Source organism: Ammospiza caudacuta, chromosome 8 (assembly GCF_027887145.1).
Source record: "Ammospiza caudacuta isolate bAmmCau1 chromosome 8, bAmmCau1.pri, whole genome shotgun sequence".
In the NCBI taxonomy this organism is placed as follows: domain Eukaryota; kingdom Metazoa; phylum Chordata; class Aves; order Passeriformes; family Passerellidae; genus Ammospiza; species Ammospiza caudacuta.
The window spans coordinates 28,328,624-28,342,569 of record NC_080600.1 but is presented as its reverse complement, the minus strand read 5'-3'; the positions used below and the strand labels follow the sequence as shown (position 1 = coordinate 28,342,569).

At 64.3% G+C, this 13,946-nt stretch overlaps 1 protein-coding gene across 1 annotated transcript in view; it reads left to right on the top strand.

Moving 5' to 3' along the window:
- SPEG (striated muscle enriched protein kinase) overlaps positions 1-13,946 on the top strand; it is a 38,187-nt gene that overhangs the window by 9,065 nt on the left and 15,176 nt on the right. The window contains exons 2-10 of the mRNA XM_058810024.1: positions 3,269-3,358; positions 3,619-4,000; positions 5,038-6,560; positions 7,493-7,636; positions 8,418-8,600; positions 10,231-10,442; positions 10,701-10,789; positions 10,986-11,167; positions 13,247-13,507. Of these exons, the coding sequence (XP_058666007.1) occupies positions 3,269-3,358; positions 3,619-4,000; positions 5,038-6,560; positions 7,493-7,636; positions 8,418-8,600; positions 10,231-10,442; positions 10,701-10,789; positions 10,986-11,167; positions 13,247-13,507 (3,066 nt within the window). The remainder of the gene's footprint in view (positions 1-3,268; positions 3,359-3,618; positions 4,001-5,037; positions 6,561-7,492; positions 7,637-8,417; positions 8,601-10,230; positions 10,443-10,700; positions 10,790-10,985; positions 11,168-13,246; positions 13,508-13,946) is intronic.

Sequence of the window (13,946 nt, the reverse complement as noted above, 5' to 3'; positions counted from 1 at the left end):
GGTCCAGTCTTTGGGGTGCCCTGATCCTGCAAGGTGCCCTGATCCCTCAGGGTGCCCTGATCCTGTAGGGACCTGTTGAGAGATGAAGGGGAAGGGGCTCAGCCCCTCTGCAGCTCTGGGCAATGCAGCCCAGCTCTCTGGGTACACTCACCATATCTGAGGGGGAGCCGATGGCGCCTGTCCCTGGGGAAGCCACGAGAGTAGCCAATAATGGCACTCAATTGCATTTTCATTTTTTAATGGGGGAATTATCCGCCGATGGTGCAGTTAATCACTCATCTTTCCCTGGCCTGGAAGATGGGCTGCCAGCCAGAACCAGCAGAGTCAGCCGAGAAGGGGAGGTGAAGCCTGGCTCAGCCTGAATACAAATGTGTCTCGTGCAGCCGCTGCCCTCTGGCCAGCACTGCATGCAGGCAGGGGGTTGGTGAGAACCTGAGTGCTGCCCATGTGCAGGGGCTGCCACAGCAATGGTAGCAGCTTTGGGCATTGTGAAATGAGCCTGCTGCCCTTCAAGGGCAACTAGCTGCTTGCCATGCTTGGCTGTCCGTCCCTGGTGTCTGGCTGTCCCTGGGGTCTGGCTGTCTGTGACCTGCTTTGGAGGTGGAGGGATGGTGGGGCAGGAGGGGCTGGTGGAGCAAAGAGCTTTGAGACAGCGGGGTGTCCAGCCCTGGGCTCCCCACTGCCAAGGAGACAGGGCATGGGCCATCAGTGTCCTGCGGAGACCCTGTCACCCAGACTGGCTGGGAAGGATGCTCAGTCCTGGCAGCCCAAGCCTGCCTGTCTGCACTCCACATTCCCACTCCTGCCTGCCTTGGAGATCACCCCGTCCCTCTGCTTTCCTGGGATATGGCGTCAGTGCACACTGGGTCTGGCAGACAGGCTGCCCTCAGCTGGTCCCTTCCCAGGCACGCAGGTGCCCAGGCCTGGGCTGCAGCACAGAGGGCAGCCAAGTTGGCACGGAGCTCCTGGTGCTTCCAGCCCGTGCTCAGTTCCCACCTGCCCGCACAGACGGCATGGGTGAGCACAGCCCCTGCACCGACAGGCTGGTGCCCTGCTGCCAGGCAGCCTCTCTCAACTGGCATGGCCTCGGCAGGGGAAGAAGGATGCTGTCCCCGTGCTGGGACAGTGGCCATGGTGGAGTCTGGGCCAGTGCCTGGAAGACATTTTGCTGGCCAAATCCCCATGCTGGCTGGGTGGCTTTGAAGGGGCTGTAGAGCGCTTGGGCAGCAGCCCAGGCAAAGACTTCTCTGCAGGCTATGCCAGCTGCAGGCAGCAGTTCTGGGGCATCTGGGGTGCCCCACTGTCACTCTCGAGCTTGGGCTGGAGCAGAGGGCTGGGGGGCACAGTGCCATCACCGAGGGGACCCCGTGTACGCATGTGCGCTCAGGTGTGTGAGCGTGCGTGGCTGGGCATGCGCCGCACGTGCCCACCTACAGCCATCCATCTCTGCGTGTGCGTGGGGGCGTGTGCCTGTGGGGCCGTGGGTGTGCAGCGGGGGTGCATGTCAGCGCTGCCAGGTGTGCCCTGCCTGTGGGAGGGCGTGAGTGGGGCGACATTTGTCATGCCAGAGTGCGTGTGAGAGGTTGTGGGTGTGAGTGGAACTGCGTGTGCTGGGATGGGGTGTGTGTGTGTGTGTGTGTGTGTGTGGTGTGGCAGCAGTGTGAGTGCAGGGCAGGTATCTATCACCGTGCCACGGGTAATGCTCTGTTCTCTTTTCCTTTGCAGAAGACCGGCCACTCGCGGCGCTTCGGGCGCTTCACGCATGGTGCGTTGAGTTACCAGGACCTGACTCCCCCCGCTGCCCCGAGTGTGCCAGGATGAAGCCCACCACCATGCAGCAAGCAGAGGCTGGGCAGGGCTGAATTGCATCTTACCAGCCACAAAATAGGGTCCCAGTCAGCCAGGAGCTCACAGTGTCCCCCATGCAGCTGGTCTGCTACTGGGCCTGCAGCTCTCCTTGCTCAGGGGCTGCCAGACTGTTGTGGCTAGGATTGGGAATCTGATGCACTAGCAGGGCACGAAGCAGTTGGTCGAGTGCTGGGCTGCAGAGGGGTAGCTTGGAGTGGGGGGAAGCAGTGTGGCTCCCCACACACCTTGAGAGTGCAATGGACAGGAGCAGTGGTGGGTCTGGGAATGTGTTTCTCACTGCAGGAGTTGTTTGCTGCAGCTTGTGAGGGCTTGGGCAGTGGCAAGGAGGAAAGTCAGTCCTTCCCTGGAAGCATGGCACTATTTTTTCTGGAATGGCACATTAGGGTGATATTGAAATGGCCTTGCCACATCCTGCCTGGTGGGGGGCAGCTCTTAGTGATGCCCTGCCCTGAGAATTTTGGCTTTATCAACCGCTGTTGTGCTGTGGAGCACAGCTGTGTTGTACAGCACTTGCTCTGGTGGGGCAGAGGATGGACTTGTACATGCCAGGGGAGGCTGTGTCACATGGACACATGTCCGTGTGCCCCAGCACCCCCAGGAGTGCCCAGCTGGGCACAGACTGGGAGGGTCAGCCCCAGGCTGAGATGCCTTGCAGGCACAGAGGGATGCATGGATACTGCAGTGGTGAGGGCACAGCTCCAGGGGTAGGGGTGGCTGTCCTGCTGGGAGGGATGTGGCTGTGGCACGGGGAGGGAATGGTGCTGTGCACTCACCGGTGGGACGGTGTGTGCGAGGAGAGGGTCTGTGTGCAGCGCTGGAGCGGTGTGCAGTGACTGTGATGCAGAGTGGAGACGTGGTGGGGAAGGGCTGGGGACAAGGCCCCCCCCGGCTGCCCCCGCGTCTCCGCAGGCCGGGCCGATAACCGGGTGTTGATGTCTCTCTCTCTCTTGCTGCCCCTATGGAAGCGAAGTTTTCCGCTCCTGCAGGAAACAAAGCTACGGTAGGAAGACGCCTTCCCAATGCCATCACTGTCCCTATAGTGGACCCTGTGCCCCAGCCTGCCACCCTGCTCTGTCACTTCCACTGTCCCCTTGCTCTGCTTTTTTGTCCCCGTGCCACCTCTGCCAGCTGTGTTCGCACTGCTGGCACTGCCTCCCTTCCTCCCATCATCTAACACTGTTCCTGCCTGCCCTTGCCCTGCTGGACTTTCCCGCTCCTAGTCCTGCCTTTCCCTCCTGGCAGCTTGTCCCTGCAGGTCACAGGCATTCCTCCTGCCCTGGAGCTGCCTGGGCACTGCTGTCGTGCTCCTGGAGCCAATGGGTCTGAAACAGGCAGTACCAGTGTGGTCTGCTGTCTATCTGTCTGTACCCTCACTCCCTACTCTCCCCTCCCACCCCAGACTCGGAGACAGGTGAGGATGAATCCGGCGACCCCCAGGTGACACAGCGCAGTGATCTCCAGGATGAGACGGCCTTCAGCACCCCCACAGGTGAGCAGGGACACCTGGCTGGCACTGAGCCCTGACACTGGCTGCTGGCCATGACTCCCCACAAGGCCTCTGCTGGCCAGGCTCTAGGGGTGTCCATGGAGAGGGAGATGTGATCCACCCATACAAAGCGGGGAGGGCTTGAGGCAGCAGGGTGCTGCTCAGGACATGCTGGGACACCTCACAGTGGTTCAGCCCTCTCTGAGGAGGAGGCTGAGCTTGTCCCACAGGCACCCAGTCTTGGCTCATACCTCTTCTCTCAGGTGGGTCTGACACCCTCGTGGACGCCTCCATGAACACAACGCCAACCTCGGTGCTGGCCCTGTCACAGGCAGAGGAGCGCTCCAGCTGGTCAGGCAGCCAGCAGACCGTGGTGGAGAAGGAGACGGATGCCAGCCTCTCTGCACGGGGACCCTACCTCCGTCCCGCTGCTTGGCCGCAGCCGCAGGGAACCCCAAGGCAAGCAAACACGCCGGCCCCGCGTGGCGCCGAGGTGCGGCACCTGGGCGTGGAGCCGCTGGTGCGGGCATCACGGGCTAATCTGGTGGGCACGAGCTGGGGGTCAGAGGATAGCCTGTCGGTGGCCAGCGACCCGTACGGCAGCGCCTTCAGCCTGTACCGAGGACGGGCGCTCTCGCTCCACGTGTAAGTAGCCAGCGGGAGCACACGGAGGGGACATCACGCTGGGGCCATCTCCTTCCAACCCCTGCAGCCATCTCCTTCCCTCCACCCGGCCTTTCTTTGCCTTCACCTTCCCCGACGAGGAGTGGGGACTCTGAGCAGTAGGCAGCCTGTTCTCGGTGAGAAGGTGGGAGCAATGCAGCCTGGGGGTGATGTAGAGTGGGGTCCCTTTCTGCTGTGGCCAGGTTGAGGCTGGGTGTATCTCCTGTGCCACTGTTTGAGGTGCAGTACCCCACCTGCAGACTATACCATGGGCATTTTCCTCTTCCACCCCACCATGGTGGGGTGCAGCCCACAGTGTGGGGAACTGGAGGTGCACAGTAGCCTGGGACACACATAGGCATCTGCTCATGGTGCAGGGGTGCTGCCTCCCCAGATCCTGCTGATGTGCTCAGAGCCCCCGTCCCTCCCTGCCGCCTTTGGTTCCCATACCTGCAGGCCTGCTCCTTTGACCTCCATCTTGCTCTTTTTTTTGTTTAAGGCTGCTTCTTCCACCAGAACCTCATCTCCACCTTATGATTTCCACTCTGCGTTTGCTGAGCCCCTCTGGGGGCAGTGGGATAGGAAGATGTGCCCACAGCAGCATGTGCACAGGCAGGGCTTGCAGCCTTGGGGACCCCTTCTGGCCAGGCTGCACTGCCTCAGCACACCAGGACATCCCAGCAAACTGAGTCACCCCCCAGCCCCTGGTCCTGTCTGCATGGTGGCCCTGGGGAGGGACTCACTGGGTAACCCAGCATCACCCTGCTGTTCCACATGAGTACCCCTGGGCAAGGGGTCCCAGCAGCCCAGGACTCTCACCTCACCCAGCCAGCTCCCAGTGGTCTGAGGGTGACCAGACGCCATTGCTGGGACCCCTTGGGTCTCCCCAGGCTGCCCTGACTGTTTGACCCCTTTGCCATGCCCCATTGGACACTGTGGTTCAGACTGGAAGCTGGAATGCAGCCAAGCAGGTACAAGGGTGGTCTCTAAGTCATGCTCCTCTGTCTCTGCCCTTGCAGCAGCATCCCCCAGGGAGGCTACCGGAGAGATGACCTCCACAGAGGCCCTGTCTCTCCAAAGCCTGGTGCAGAGGCCCCAAGATCCCCCGCTGCTCTGCCACTGACTGCCAAGCCACCCATCGTCCGCTCGCCATCTCCTCGTGCTGGCACAGGTCTGCAACTGCCCGCTGGCGCCGCATCCCAGCCCGCTGCCCGTGGCCCTGGCGTCCCCTCCTTCACACCCGTGACCCCCCGCAAGAAGTCCTCGGTGCCGGTAGAGTACCAGGACATCGTTCCTGAGGAGTACGAGGAGAAGATCAAGAAGCCCAAGTCCTCTGGGTACTCACAGGGAAGCACACAGGACTCCCGCCCGCAGACACCCATGAGCGACACCTCCGGCCGCATCTCCGTGCGGGCATCGCCCAAGCTGGTGCGTGCCGGCTCCAGGATCTTCGAGCGGCTGCAGTACTTTGAGGAGCGGCAGAGGAGCCTGGAGCAGGACAGTCCCTTTCCCGCGCGGCCCCACCTGCCGCTGCGCAAGACGCGCTCCCTGGAACAGCCCAGCAGCGGGCCCCGCCGCGCCAGCACTCCGGGCGGCTCGCGGGAGGAGCTGCGGGACGGCGGCCGCTGGGAGCCGGGCAGCACGGCAGCGTGCCGGCGCCTGGCCTTCCGGCAGAAAGCCGCCTCCTTCGACGAGCGAGGCAAGTTCGCCAACCGCGTCTACGCCATCGAGCACAAGTTTGCGGAGGAGCTGAGCCGCATCAAGCGGACGGTCTCCAAGCAGCAGCTGCGGCGCTCCCAGGAGCTCTGCAAAGCCGGGTCGCCCCCGGCACCCTCACCCCCAGCGGCCAGCGAGCCCCCCGCACCCCGCGCCCCCCGCACCCCCCGCGCCCCCTCCTCTCAGGGCGCCGGCGGACGCAAGGCACTGCCCCCCAAGAGCTGCCCGCCGGCAGAGAGCACACACGTCATCCAGCACCTGGCGCTTTCCAGCGTGGCCTTGGTGGGACCTGACGGGGAGCCGCTGCCGGGGGGGCAGCGCGGGAAGAGAGCCCCGGTGGGGGGAGGTGGGGCGACTGGACAGCCCAGCTCAGCGGAGGATGCCAGGAGGGGCCTGCAGCAAGAAGGCGTTGGGGAAGTGAAGAAGAAGGAGCAGTGGCCATTGAAACAAGCCAGTCCGCAGGGAAGGGTGGCCCTCTCGCAGGCGGGGCCCGCCGAAGGCAGTCTGTACCCCGATGGAGGCCCCGCCCGTGGCCCCGGGGCACTGAACGAGGCTCTGGCTGCCCGGCTGGCCGTGCCCCACGGACTGTACCGGCGGCCAGAGACGCCCTCAGAAGTGCGGTTCCTGCCCTGGGCAAAGCCAGGCATGGAGCAGGAAGCTCGTCTGGAGCGAAGCTGGGCAGGACAGCACGGTGTGGGCAGGGATGTGGAGAGAAGGCAGATGAAAGTGTCAGAGAAGAAAGAGAGTGGCCGGATGGCTCAAGAAGGCAGGAGCACACGGAGCAAGGGGAAGGGACGCCGAGCCAGGCCCACCTCTCCAGAGCTAGGTATGGGCATGGCCTTCTGCCCTCCTGCAGGCACAGAGCTGGCCTGGCCAGCCCCTGGGTGGGTTGGGGAACCTTCATCCTGCCCCTGGGAGGTGTGGTGAGCCCAGGGGTGGAGGGATGAGACTCTGGGGTAGTTGGCACCAAGCAGTGCCATAAGACAGACCAGCCTGGCTGCCAGTTTGCTGGGCCTTGAGGTTACAACGCTTGCTATCTTCTCCATACCTCTTGTCTGGCACAGGAAAGATACAGCACACTGAATTGTGGTCTGGGACACAAAGGACCCACTGCAACTTGTCCTGTCTGGGCCATGCTCGGTGGTCCAGGCAGGGCATGCAGCCCAAGCTTCCCCAGGGGAAGGTGGCTTGGCTGGGCGAGAGGTGTCCTGCCCATCCCAGCATGTTAGACCGGACTATACCTGGGCTGGCAGCTTTTAGGCTCTGCTCTAGCCAGAGAAGTGTCAGGCCCATGTGTCTGAGGCTCCTGGCACAGCCCCAGGACTTTTGTCCGTGTGCTGGGGCCATGAGAGGGGAGGGAGCTGGGAGATGCTTGCTGATGTATTGGGGTGCAGCAGGCACCATCCCATGAGGGACTGGGGGAAGTTCAGGGTGGGGGATGCAGCAGGCTATATGACCCTCCTTCTTCCACACCCCACTGTCACCTCATTTCTTATGCCCTATGGGGATGTACAACAAGCTGTATGCTTCCTGCCCCTTCCCGGTCCCCTGTCTTGTCCCCAGTGCCTGCTCTGAGCCATGGTGGATCCTGATGTGTCCATTCCATCCACTGCATGGCCTGAGTACCTGCTCAAGCCCCAGAGAGGGTTGAGCAGTGGGTTGGGAGACCCATGCTCTGCCTGCATGCAGCCCCACATGGCACAGCACCCACCCAGTTCACCCTGCTGACAGCCACGGGGCCCCTCTCTCCCTGCGCAGAGTCCTCAGATGACTCCTATGTCTCAGCGGGTGAAGACCCCCTGGAAGCCCCCATCTTTGAGATCCCCATCCAGGACATGTCCGTTGTCGTGGGGGCAGAGGTGCTGCTCAAGTGCATTGTCACGGCCAATCCCCAGCCAGAAGGTGAGCTGCCCTGGAGCGGGGTGTCAAGGTCACGGTGTGGCAAAGGGACTCTCTGCATGCCCATGTCCCACCTGTGAGGCGTGAGTGGGACACCCAGGCTGAGCTAGGTGTCTCAGGAGAGGTGATGTGCCCGCCCTGGGAGCACCCCTTCTCAGACAGGAGTGAAGTGCTTGAGTGCTGCCTGCCAGGACAGGGGTCAGAGGACAGGGTGCCTGCTGTCCCCCAGTGCTGGGCAGGGCTGTTGGGAAAGTGGGAGAAGGGCTACTGAGCGCTGTGAGTGACGCAACCTGATCTAGTGGGTGGCGTCCCTGCCCATGGTGGGGGTGGGGGGGGGATCGTGTTGGAACCAGAAGATCATCAGGGTATCTTCCAACCCTGATGGTTTCTTCGTCATGTCTTGAAGACACCAGGGTGTCTTCAAACCCTGTGGTTTCCCGGGGCCAGGAGCTTAGGGCTGATGGCCTCCGGGCACGCTGTATCCCGGAAGTGCGCGGGGGCAGCTGGGCATCCAGGACCGGTGCCAGTCGCCAAAGCCAGGCAGAAGCCAAGCCGCTCTAATTCCCTCTTCCAGCCTCCGCTGGAGAGCCGGAGGATGTCAGGAAGCAGATAGGGACCAGCCACGGTCTCTCCGTCGGAGGGCCGTGGGATCCCGGGGCTGCTCCCCATAGCAAATGGGTTCTCAGGCCAGGCAAAGGAGCGCCTGGCCTCCCCGGGCCCCTGCGCGGGCCCCGGGAAAGCTCGGGCTCTGCTGCCCACGCGTGACCCGCGCCTCTGCCGGCAGTGTCCTGGAGGAAGGACGGGGTCCCGCTGCGGAGCAGCACGACGCGCCCCATCAAGGCGGAGGGCGAGCGCCACACGCTGCTGGTGCGTAGCGCCCGGGTGGCGGACGCTGGGCTCTACACGGTCACCGCGGCCAACGAGGTGGGCGCCACCTGCTGCAGCGCCATCCTCAGCGTGCGGCCCGGTGAGTAGCGCGGCCGGAGGGACCCCGGGAGGCAAGGAGGGAGGCAGACAGGGAGGGAGCGAGGGCTGGCGCCGCGGCAGGCAGGATGCCAGCTCTGCCGCTGCTGTCACTGGGAAGAAACCGGCTTCCTTACCCTACAAGGCTCGGTCTGAACCAAAGCAGCTGACGTGCTCCCGGCAGCCATGGCAGGATCCTGCCGTGGGGGGAGCGGGGTCAGGCTGTGAGCATCCCCTGGCGCCCAGCAAGCAGCCCGGTGTCCGGCCCCCACACCTGCCCCGTGTCCCGCTACACATGGGGGTACCTCAGCCTGCTCTGCAACCCGCAGACCATGTGGGTACCCCGGTCCCCAGCCTGCAAACCCTGTGGGTACTGCTGCCTCCAGCATGTGCACCATGGGGATATCCCAGCCGGCTCCCCGCCCCGCAAATTGTGGGTATATCCCTGTGCTCCACTCCGCTAGCCGCGGGGAGACCCCCGCCCCACAAACCTGTGGGGACAGACACCCTGCCCGCCCACCGAGCTGCTGGCCGGGGAGAACCCCCGGCGCTGGCCATGGGGATACCCAGCCAGCTGCGGCCCCAAAGCCCTCCCCATTCCAAGAGAGTGTTTCTGGGCGGCCGGCAGAGGCTCAGAGCCGCCCGACGGCTGGAAGGACCCCAAACTCCCCCGCTCCGTGGTTAGGCGGGACAGGGCACCCAGGGGCAGCCGCGGCCGGGCAGGGCACAGCGGTGGGGGCCGGGAGGGGCCCGCAGACCCCGACCCGCCGCGGGCCCTCCCCCAGCTGCTGGCCCAGCCCCGGGGGCCGGCCGGCGCTGGGGCGGGGAGGGCTCAGCGGGCCGACGGCGCTGCGGGCGGGAGCGCCCGGCACCGGCAGCGCCGCGGGCACCGAGCGAGGGTGGTTCGACGGCGTGGCGCGGCGCGGCTCGCGGGGCCGCCGTGGCCCCGGTGAGTGCGGGGTGCTTCGGGGGCGAGGGGAGGGTGCGGACAGGGGGAAGTCGGGCTCAGGCTCGCAGCTCTCCATTGGAAGCTGCCTGCGGGTAGCACGGACCCGCGGGGACACAGCCCTTGCCCCGTACCGGGAAGGCCGCCCGCTACTCCCGGCGCAGGGCAGGGAGTTTGAGAGCGGGCGGCCGGAGGGGGCCGGAATCCCCATGGTGGCGACTGGGCTCTGTCGGTCCCCCGTGCCGGTCGCCGCTCCCCATCCCGTCCCCGCCGGCCCCCGTGGCCCGCACCCCGCGAGTCCCCCAGTGCGGCCCTCGATGGCGGGCGGGCTGCAGGAGGGAGCGCAGCTGCCAATGTCACCTTCAGCCGTGCCGGCCCGGGCAGGGACAGCCATCCCGGGAATCCGGGCGGCTTAAGGATGGGAGCGCGGGCTGCTGCGTAAGAGCCACTTGAGCCCTGCTGTCGCCTTGCGGAATATCGCGTCCCCTTATCATCCCGCGGCGTGCTTGCTGCTCACCCCCTCCCCCGGCGCGGCCACGCACCCCTTCGCTGCCGGCCCCTGCCGAGCCGGGATGGGCCGCGGGGTGCGTGTCCACGCCTGTAATGCAGGGTAGAGGAAAGGGGTGCCCTACCCCGCCTGTCCGGCCCCGGTTTCTGCCAGCTCCTTATCCAGCCTCTCCTGTGCTAGCACCCGCTGTGGAGCGGCATGGGAGCTTGCCCCCCGCCGTCGGCCAGGTCAGCCCCATCACATCGGACGAGGAGTACCTGAGCCCACTGGAGGAGTTCCCAGAGTCCGGCACCCCCCAGCACCGACCGGCCATGAAGCTGCAGCCAAGAGCCGAGCATGGGGCTGCGCGCGGCTCCCCTGAGACCACCTTCAAGGCTTCACCCACCTTCGAGGTGAGATAGCAAATCCCCCAGGACTGGTAGAGGGGTGCAGTGCCCTGTGACTCCGGTACCATGGTCCTCGGTGCCTGGAGGTGCTGAGTCAGAGCTTCCTAGCCCTTGGTCTGATGTGGGGTCCTGCCAGCACCTGGGCAGGCTCCACCCCACCATCTTCCCTGGTACTCCTGTTGTGATAGGGGACAGACAGACAGCCCTGGGTGCAGTGGTGGGGTGCAGATGGTGCTTGCTGCTTTCTGACCCCTCTTTCCCCAGGTATCCTTGTCGGACCAGTCGGTGCTGGAGGGGCAGGATGTTAGCATGAGTGTCCGCGTCCGTGGGGAGCCCAAGCCCATCATTTACTGGTGAGTCCTGCTGCTCTCTGGGATCACAGCTGGGCAGAAAAGGAGGGGACAGGAACAGTGACCCCTCCATTTGGGGATGGTTGCATGGAGCTCTGATCCTGAGCAAGGAGTGTTGGAGAAGGGTTTTTCTGGGGACAGGCAGGCTGTGTGTGCAGGGCCAGGTGTGACCGCGATGCTCTGCCTCTGTCTGGAGCAGGCTGAGAAACAGGCAGCCGGTGAAGTATGGGCGCCGGCACCACGCGGAGGAGGCAGAGGGCGTGCGGGGGCTCTTCACGCTGCACATCCTGGCGGCGGAGCACACCGACACCGGCTTCTACACCTGCAAGGCCGTCAACGAGTATGGCACCAAGCAGTGCGAGGCCAAGCTGGAGGTCAGAGGTAAAACTCCCTGAGTATGTCACCCAAGAATGTGAGAATCCAGCTGGCTCTAGTGCCCTGCATGAGCTGTGGGGAAGGCACCACTGCAGGCCCCCCACTTGGTGGTGTGACATAAGAAGGGGACAAGCCATCTCCCCCTGTGGTGGCACAGGTGGGGAACAGGAAAGTGGAGCTGCGTGCCTGGGGCTGTCCGCAGAGGCTGGCCCTGCAGCAGAAGGCAGTCTGCCTTGCTGTCTCCTCCATATGGGACCCAGATGTGCAGCCCTGGGTCCCACCTGTTGCCTGCTGTTCCAGAGCCCCACTGATCTGACCCAGACCCAACTGCTTCTCACAGCCCAGCTTCACCCCACACACACACTTATGGGGTGAAGTGCTGCCCCTGGCTCACCAGGGAGGGCTTTTGGCCTTGGGGGCTCTGTAGGAAACATGTCCTCATGCCCTGCAGCTTGCTCCCTCCTTGCCCCAGGCTACCTGCAAGCTCTGTGCCAGGCACAGGGCAATTGCAGGGGGTCCCTCCCTGCCCATTTCCAGCAATGTCCCATACTCACGGGACTTAACTGTCCACTCCCCTTTCCTCGCTATCGCTCCCCAGCCCTGCTGTGATCCTCCTAGGACCCCAAAGTATGTGTGCAGTTTTGAGGGGGTGAGGGGGGAGTTGGAACTGATAGCCAGGCTCTACCTGGCCTGGTATCCCCAAGGCCAGGGAAGGGGCCTGTAGGGATGAGTGATGCTGCTGCCCTCCTCTTGCCCTTTGCTGTGTGTGCCCTGCTCCCCCAGCCCTCCCCGCTGATGGCTGCCTGAGCCCCCTGAGCTGTGCCGATCCCAGCCCAGCCTTGGCTGCGCTGCTTGCACGCTGCCTGCCGGGACAGCGCTCCCAGCCCCCAGCAAAGCGCGGCGGCACGGGGCGGGAGCGGAAGCTGTCCCAGTGTCCCACGACGGGCAGGAGCCGGGCTGGAGGGGTGATGTCGAACCCCGTCCCTTCTTGGGGGGCTCAGCAGATGGCTCCGTGCCTTGCTGCCCACTTGCACCCCTCGTGCTGGCGCTGGTATGTGTGTCCGTGCCGCTGCACTAACCCTTCCGCTTGCTGACTGCGGTTTTTGTCTGTACGCAGGGGGAGTACGATAAGGGGGTGCATCTCTCAGAGCCGCGGCTGCGGGGCTCTTAGTTGGACACCTCTTAGGCAGTGGACCTCACCTTGTGTTATTACCTCCTTCTCCATCCGCCGCCTCGTCCTGGACGCACCGCGGGGACGCGCGGGCCTCAACTGCGGGCCGGGGCTCGCCAGATGGCCGGGGCAGGCGGCACTGAGGCGGGCGGGGGGAGCAGCAGGGGAGCAGCAGGCGCCCCTCAGCCGGGCCAGGGTGCCCATATGATGCTGTCTTGTCTCTTGCTCCATCCGTTTGTCCCTGTCTGTGTGTTCTGCTGCCTCTCTCTTGCTGCCCAGGGAAAGGGAGCAGGGAGCTGAGCCTGCGGTTGCCGCCGTGCCGGCCAGGGCTGTAGGGAAGGAGCTGCAGGGCGGTGGCAGCTCTGTGACAGTCACCTTGGGGCACGGGAGACAGGAGACCCCAGGGACCCCACAGGGGAACACTCTGCGTGAGGTGCAGGCGGGAGGGAGATCATTGGCCCCTTTGGCTCACGGTGGCCACTCAGGTGCCAGCTTGGCCGCCAAGACACGTCCCTTGTAGCCCCAGGGCTTGGGTCCCTCAGGAGCATCCCCTGGCTGTGGGTCTCATCTTCCCAGGGAGGGGGCTTGATGGGGGGGCGGGCTGCGAGGCCGTGACCCTTTTTTTTTTGTAGCTCTAATAAAATCTGTTTGGTAAAGCGCTGTGTGGTGTGTTCCTGGCACGGACACCTCCCCTCACCCCCAGCCCCCTCCCTGCTCAGCTCTGCTTTCCACATCTCGCCTCCCATCCCACCCTTCCCTGCTGCACTTCCTGCCCGCTGCACCAGGCCCCCTCCCCGCATGAACCACTGCCCTGCATGTACTCCCACTCCATCCCTGCTACCTCTCATGGTTGCTTTTCAGTTGCTGAGATGCATCTCTCTCTTTCTTTCTCTCTCTCCCCCCTCCCCGGGCAGCTCGCCCCGAGTGCCAGTCCCTGGCCATCGTGGTTCCCCTGCAGGACTTGGTGGTCGGGGCGGGGGAGCTGGCGGTCTTTGAGTGCATGGTGGCCGGCCCGCCAGACATGGACGTGGACTGGCTGTCCCGGGGCCGGCTGCTCCAGCCTGCACTGCTCAAATGCAAGATGCATTTTGATGGGCGCAAGTGCAAGCTGCTGCTCACCTCTGTGCATGAAGATGACAGCGGAATCTACACCTGCAAGCTCAGCACTGCCAAAGGTAAGCGGTGGGCATGCAGCTCCCCCAGGGGTTTCTCACTCAGGGCTTGACCCTAGCAGGGGGAAAGACCCCCCTACCTTGGGCTCAGGGCTCTTGTTCCCAGGGATGTAGCTGTGAGTGCTGGAGATAGGGTACAGGGAGACAGGGGGATAGGGAGTGGGTGGTGCCCCAGGTGCTGGGAAGATTTCTCAGGGAAACCTGGTGTGTGTCAGTTCTTGGACTCCAGTACCCTGAGCCCTGCAGCTCTGTCCCACCCCACTCCACTCAGCTCCTCTGCCAGCATGCATGTGGCTCCCTGAGACATGGGAAGATGCATTTGTTCCATGGGTGCACCCAGTGGAGACCTGGAGTCCAGCTGTCCCTGTCCCCTGGCTTCAGAGCTTGTGGGCATGCTGCTCCAGTACTGAAGTGTCTCTGCTGGCTTGGGAGGTGGTGGGGA